Source organism: Aptenodytes forsteri, unplaced genomic scaffold (assembly GCF_000699145.1).
Source record: "Aptenodytes forsteri isolate BGI_AS27 unplaced genomic scaffold, ASM69914v1 Scaffold54, whole genome shotgun sequence".
In the NCBI taxonomy this organism is placed as follows: Eukaryota; Metazoa; Chordata; class Aves; order Sphenisciformes; family Spheniscidae; genus Aptenodytes; species Aptenodytes forsteri.
This window is the reverse complement of record NW_008796044.1, coordinates 7,927,166-7,934,343: the sequence shown is the minus strand read 5'-3', so window position 1 is coordinate 7,934,343 and position 7,178 is coordinate 7,927,166. Positions and strand designations below refer to the sequence as shown.

Sequence of the window (7,178 nt, the reverse complement as noted above, 5' to 3'; positions counted from 1 at the left end):
AGTGCTTACACTAGTCAAGGACTTTTCAGCTTCTCACACCCTGCCAGCGAGAAGCTGGGAGGGGGCACAGCCAGGACAGCTGACCCAAACTGGCCAAAGGGCTATTCCATACCATACGATGTCATGCTCAGTACATAAACTGGGGGGAATTGGCCGGGGGGTGGCGACTGCTGCTCGGGAACTGGCTGGGCATCAGTCAGCAAGTGGTGAGCAATTGCATTGTGCATCACTTATTTTGTATATTCTTTTACCATTATTATTATTATTATTATTTTCCCTTCCTTTTCTGTCCTATTAAACTGTCTTTATCTCAACCCACGAATTTTACTTTGTTTCCTCCCCCCGCCCAATTCTCTCACCCATCCCACTGCGGGGGGCAATGAACGAACATCTGTGTGGTGTTAAGCTGCCTGCTGGGTTAAACCACAAGAAGAATGAAGAAAAAGCCTGATCTAACACATTCTCTGCGGGTCTAACTATGCAGCTTCCTCGCTCCACACTGTTCTGCAGCACGGAGAGACTTAACCTTACCACTGATTAGGGACATGAATGTACACTCTACAGGAGAGACATTGACACACAGATTTTCATGAGCATTTTACAAATGGATCTTGCTAGCATTTCCCCAGCCAGCACACACTCACCCACTGTCATTCCTACTCACCTTGTTGATGCTGAAATGGCCCTCAAACCTGCAGCCATCCCCATTATTGAGAGGTATCTTCATCGAGTTGTCAATATGACCCACTTCGTGCCTTCCCATTTCATCTTGGATGTCTAGTCCAACTACTGCATGGGTGGGAAGGGAGGAGACAAAAAAAATCAAAACAAAAGAAGCAACAGGAAGGTTGCATAGGAAAAGCATGCACTGCTTTTACTGGGAAAAAATCCACATCTTTTTTCCTGACATTTGATTAAACTGTGCTAGTAACGTCATTTGTCAAATGTTAATTGTTATACCAGCTCTTCAGAAAGAACTTTGTAACCAAACTTTTCAGACTGCCTATTTGACACAAATATACCTCCCATATCCTGCCAGCTGACTGCAATCTCAATTACACAAATAGAAAAACTTCAGGTAGACAAGGCAGGTGATTTGTGAAAAGCCAACAACTAGCTGGTGCATTCCAAGTTACGAATGAAAACTGTGAGGTTTCTTGCTCCCAGACACAAAAAGGTTGCTATGAAAAAAGGAAATGAGACTTAGAAAGAAGCCAGTGAGGGAGGTCAGCCACTAAGACGGGCTGCAGAGCAAGCACAGGGTCCAAGAAAACAGGTGTCCTAGCCTGGAACAGAAAGCGATGTGGTACTGGCAAAGGCTGCAGCTACTTGACCTCCATCCACCCTGTTACAGAAGAAGGGCCACTGTACCAGTTTGGGCCCATTTCAAGTATTACTTAAAATACAAAGAAAAACTGATAAGTGAAAAGGGGTACTCACATTCACAATGCAGGTTTGGCAAACTGATGTTCAGATTCACTTCTATTTTACCTCCACTGTCTTTGTCTGGGTCATCCACGTAGAGCTCGTTAACTCTGGAGGACAGAAAACCCAGGTGGGTTCAGGCACGTTGCTACTTTCCACAGGAAAAAAATCAACAACTTGCATGGGAAGGGAAAAAAGGAGACTTTCAAGCAGGGGGTTTGACTGTGTGACAGCTGCAACAGAGTTACAAGACAGAGAGCAGGAAAAGCCCTCCACAACTGTATGGGGGCAAATCACGATTTAATTTTACTTCTTGCTTTGCAGGTGCAGGAGGCTTTGAACAAGTCCCTTGCACCAGGAGAAGTCAAAACTCCTGCTCTGATTTATGCTTCCTTCCCCCTTCCCTAACCTGAGTTTCCAGAGGTGATACAAAACAAGAACCTAACGTTGAAGAGGTGGCAGGCTAGCATGCTAGCCCTCTGCATACCTGGGCTGTTACTCCTTTTAGGAAAGAGGGAAGCATGTGTTTTTCAATTTGTTTCATAAATAGTTTTAGAGAAAGGCCGCTCTCAACTATCCCACAGGAAAGGTTATTTGTGTAACTAATTGCCTTTTGTTATTGCCACCCAGTTGACAGAGCAGTGGCAATAGAAGGCAGCATGGCATACTTGTATCTCTCTCCTTCATATCTCATTTCAATCTATGAATGGTAACCAAAAGCAATGACTAAAATTGAGAAGAGGATTTGAGCCAGGAACAGATGGGAAGAAACATCCTGGACAGCAGGATCTAACACACTATGCAACAGTCTCACAAAGAGTAATGTTGTTTCATAGCACCCACAGTGCTGGCACATATTTCACAGAAGACAAAATACAGATATAGAGTAAAAGGAATACAAGAGTATAAATATTTATTGTTGGCACATACAATCCATTTGACACATAAAAAATAAACAAAAAAAACCCAACGCAAGCACAGCCGAATTAGCTGAATGGTCCTAGAGAATCCACTCCAGGGAAATTCACCACACTGAACCAAGAAGAGATTACCTAGCAGCTCTTTCTTCCTCAAAGTCCAACACTGTTCAGCCTCATCAAATAAGATTTGACAATTTATCTTCCAGTTGAACAGATTATAAAGCTATGGGAACTTATGTTCAGGCAAGCTACATAAAATAAACTACCTTCACTAGTAAGTGCTCTGTATTACTTTTATTTAATGCTCAAAGTGCATGAAACCCTTTGACAAGCCCTTGTTGAAGAGGCTATATGCTAATATACAAACCAGACCCAGGGCAGCTACAAGACAGATTCAAAGCGATCTTGCTCTGGTGATACATCTCTGGACCATAATGAACTGTTTGCCCTGTGGATTCAGAAGAAACAAGCCTTCACACCGAGAAAGACACAGCTGCCAATTTTTTTGGAGGTAATTACTCACAGGTCAGTGGGGTTTACAGACACTCATTTAAAACCAGCACAGCATTTGTCTTCAGCTTCACAGCCCTACCTTTCTCTGTTTTTAATTGGCTTGACAAGTTCCTTGCAATCATTACTCAACGTATTTTTCAAGTGATTAATAAAAATGACACAGAGGGAGGGGAAAGATTGCTCACCAGTGACCTAGTTAGAAGCTTCTTGGCTGAGCCCTCTTCTCCTGGGTGGAACGCATTAAACCTTCTACGTGTTTATTACTGGCAGATTGGGTAGCGACCGGGATTAAGTCATATGTCCAAATATGGTTGTGAGGAGCAGCTCCAGCCAGGACAGGCATTAATCCCCCCAAAGCAATGTACCTTTCTGCGCTCCCCGAGCCTGCCCATCAAGATCCCAGTTGCCAGCCAACCTGCTTCATAACAGCACCTGGCTTCTTCCCAGCTCTTTGCTGCCTGAGATGTGGGCCATGCCCAGCCAGTGCTGCGGGCAACTTGATGTTACTGGCAAAAAGGAGCGTTTGCGACAGGGCTGGCAGAGAAGCGTGTCAGGTTCAGCAGCTCAGTTGAACATCCCAGCTCTTTGGAAGAAAGCTCTAGGAAGGTCAGTATTTGTATTTGCTGATTTCCAACTCTGAACCTGTCAGAAAACGTGTAGTCAGGCACAGTCTGTGAGCAAAGGCACATAAGCCTTTCAGTGATAAGCGAGTGAGAAGTGGTTGCTGGTAGAAGTCAAAGAATAAACTGTGCACAGGGAGCCTGTGGAAGCCCTTACATAGGAAGGCAAGTGGTGAGGTCACTCGGTTGCAGACTGGATCACTAAGGCAAAGAGAAGTAGGCCAGTTTGTCCACGTCACACAGCCCATTAGTCGCAGATAAAGAAAACTGGTTTCCTGTCCTGCACTCCGGTCACTGGACCAACGGTTCCCAACACGTCCCTTGGGCAAGGCTCACGGCCATTTCCTCCTCCTTCTCCTCCTCTTTACCTAGTAGCCCCCTGCCTCTCTCCTACTCATGTTCCCAATTTCATAACGCTATCTATCACTCCTTAGACATCTGACAGCTCATGACAGTCTGTCTTTCCTTCCCCTCCCTTGGACTTGCAGTGCCACCTTTCATGGAGCACCCTGCTTCCCCCTCCCAGCTCTGGCCACTGCCTCCTCCTGGCAGCATCAGCTCTTGCAGAGGGCCCAAGCTAACAAACCCAGCAAGGTTTCTTATCAGGGGCTCCAAAGCACACCCTTTGCGCTGACCTGCTGTGTTACTGAGGTTCCTCTCACTATGGGGAACCAAGGGCACAATGACAACACACCACAGGCTATGCTTGCTGGGGCAAACCTCAGAAGAAACATCCATTTTCAACAAACTGGAAATTTCACTCCCAAAATACATTCTGGAAACCTCACAGGTAAAGCAAACTTCCAGGATCATGATATGCTCCTTCCAGGATCTTCTCCTGAACCACCACCACCAAATTCTGGATGGAACTGGCAGAGAACTGGCACTCACGCCTCCCTTGCTATCCTCCTCCCCAGGGCCAAGAAGCCAAATTGCACACAGCCTTCCTATTATTTAATTGGACAATCCTGGGATGTTGGGAAAAGCACTACTTACCACCTCTAGTAACTCTCCCTCAAGGGATAACGTCTCCAGTGGAAGAAATGAAGTTGGCTCTAATTTATAGCTGTCCCTCCTTGAACATAAAATATCCCAGGAGTAACAGTGCTTAATAGTGAATCTGGGATGGTCACAAGGGAAATAAAACCCGAGGTCAGGCAGAAAGACACTGTAAACACAGCTGCTTCTATGGCTGTTTAGAGAGGCAGCATACAGAGTCGTATTGTGACTCCAAAGATGGCATGTACCTCTTCTGAAGACCCTAAGCACGTAGGAGTTGGTATTTTACTGGCTGCTGTTAAGGACTATTTGAATGAAAGTGGCACAATAAAGCAGAGGTGAGGTGCAGAGCTATGAAAGTACAATGAGGGCAATAGGACAGGTGAGAGGTGGACCTCTCCCTCCGCAGGGCCTCTCACCACTGATTCAAGGAAAGGGAGGAAAGTTTCTCCACGCAGCAGGAGCCATGATCCACACGGAAAGAATCTGCTTCACTTCTAGAAAGAGCCACTTCGAAATACTTCACATTCCTGAGTGGTGCTGCTGGGTTTCTCAGTTGCTTATCCTGTTTGCTTACAAACTTGCAGCATTACACAGAAAAAGTTGGTGGCACTCTTTGGCTAAGACTGCAGATCATGCAAATGGCACGTGAGAGAGAATGGAAGGGGGAAACAGCGGCAAGAGGGCTCAGCATTTCTTTAAGATTTTATCCAAAGAAAGCCAGACCCGTTCTCCATGCTTTAGGACTTAGATTTATGACACAACAGCTTTGTTCCCCCAGAAACAAAACTTCCCCAGTGACTTATTTCCACCCAGCAACCCTGGCCACTAACATTAGACACTTCAGCACTTCAACAGCTGAAGAGCCTGCGGCCGTTTGAAAAGAGGAGACACATTGCATTGACCTTTCAGAGCTTCACACGCTGCCTGGGTGCTCTCTAAACCCATCTTCCTTGTCCTCTGTACTCCTTGTCCTAGTCTCTGCTTCAAGTTCTAGCCTTTTTTCTCCCTCTTTCACAGCAAACAACCAGGCACCCTCCTCCCCAGTCATCAGCCATACAGAAAATACAACCACTTACTCCAGCAAACTGCATTTTACCTTGTCCTCCAACTCCCAGGAGGCACTCTCTGGTCTCCAGGACCCTAAGCCTAAGAGGGAAAATAATTATTCTTTCTTGAGGGGGCCCAAAGCTTCTCAAAAGACTTTCTCAGGCGAGCTCCCTTGGCTCCACTTGCCATTTCACCTCTAATCAACCACCTTCCAGAAACACAACCATCCGAAGCTGAGATTCCTGCACTACCTTCTTCTCAGTTGTGCCAGACCAGAGAAGACCCAACATAGGACAAACAACCCGTCTTCTTTTCAATTTGTGCGAAGAAACAACAAGCAGGTCAGCAAATTCTCTACTGTGTAATAAATTGTGCGTAAGTCTATTGCTCTGCCATTTGTAATCTTCTTTCTATGCCCTGAATCTCAATCAGTTCTTCATTGAGAAGGTCTTTGTCCCAGATCAGGTCTTGGCTCAGCTGTGAAGCACAGAAAACGCACTGTCCTACAAAGGAAGGAATTGCAGTTCTCCAGGAGGCAGGAAGAAGGAGAAGGGTTCGAAAGACGTCAATGTAGATTTGAGTCAGAAATTGCAAATGACATCATGACATGACCTTCCGCTTCCTGCTAACCCACATATGTACATTAGGACAAACAGCATAACAACACTTCATAAATATAACACCTTTTATTAGGTAATCTCCAAGTTACTACGCAAACATTAATTAAGGTTCTTAGCACCCCTGAGAGGTCGGCAGCTAAGTATTACATCCTTCTACAGAAAAGTGTCTGTCTCAAGGTCAGTCCATGGTGAGAGCAGGATTACAACTCCCATTCCCCTCTGACTACTAAGCTGTATTCCCTATGCTGGTCTAGCTTGCTCCAGCATTTCATCTGCCTCAAATGGATGAGCTGGTGGAGTTGCATCTCCAGCTTAGTGCCTGGGACCTGGATCAGAACATAGGAGTTGTAGCATTGTGCTCCCCGTGCAGATGGCTTATGCTCCGAGGTTACAGTTTCCAGCAGAAGGAATTCTTGTTGCACCAGGATCACACTCTGCTGCTTACAGCAGGTGCAGCTTCATCCTGCAGGTTGTTATGAGAAATTTTCATGGGCCAAGAGCCACAAGACACATTCAAAGTACCTTGGAGAGCTAAGGGACAAAAAAGCTCTTAGGGCAGGTATGATAACAATTCTGCTTCACTGCAGGATCGGTCTTGGGCATGCAATTGAATTCAGTGTGAACAAACAACGTTGGTCTCAGAAGCTCCTGGCGTTTTGCTTCCTCCCACATTCGGGGTACCTGACAGCCTGCATGAACAGTCAAGTCATGCTGCACATGATGTGGTCCCAGCACAGGAGGTGGGCTGTGTGATATTCACAGACTGGCCAAGGTATTTTTCACAAAGATTAAAGCAAATAGGTGTCCCCAGTCAATGATCTGGTCACCTTAAATGAACAAATGATTTGGACATTGCTGATGATTTATGCTTTTATGCAAAGGCAGTATTTTTATGACAGATATTCTGCCCTGCAGATTAATTAATTGCCTTGCAGAGGTGCACAGCCTTACAAGTGGCAAACTTGTCACTTCAGTCTGTTCAGTGCCAGTTGCTTCATTAAAAAAAAAAAAAAAAAAAAAAAAAACACCAC

At 45.5% G+C, this 7,178-nt stretch overlaps 1 protein-coding gene across 1 annotated transcript in view; it reads right to left on the bottom strand.

Moving 5' to 3' along the window:
- The window catches only part of ERGIC1 (endoplasmic reticulum-golgi intermediate compartment 1), a 39,948-nt gene that overhangs the window by 20,689 nt on the left and 12,081 nt on the right, over positions 1 to 7,178 (bottom strand). Inside the window, exons 3-4 of the mRNA XM_019473780.1 lie at positions 1,441 to 1,535; positions 665 to 789 (exon numbers count right to left, since the gene is read on the bottom strand). Coding sequence (XP_019329325.1) covers positions 665 to 789; positions 1,441 to 1,535 — 220 coding nt within the window. The remainder of the gene's footprint in view (positions 1 to 664; positions 790 to 1,440; positions 1,536 to 7,178) is intronic.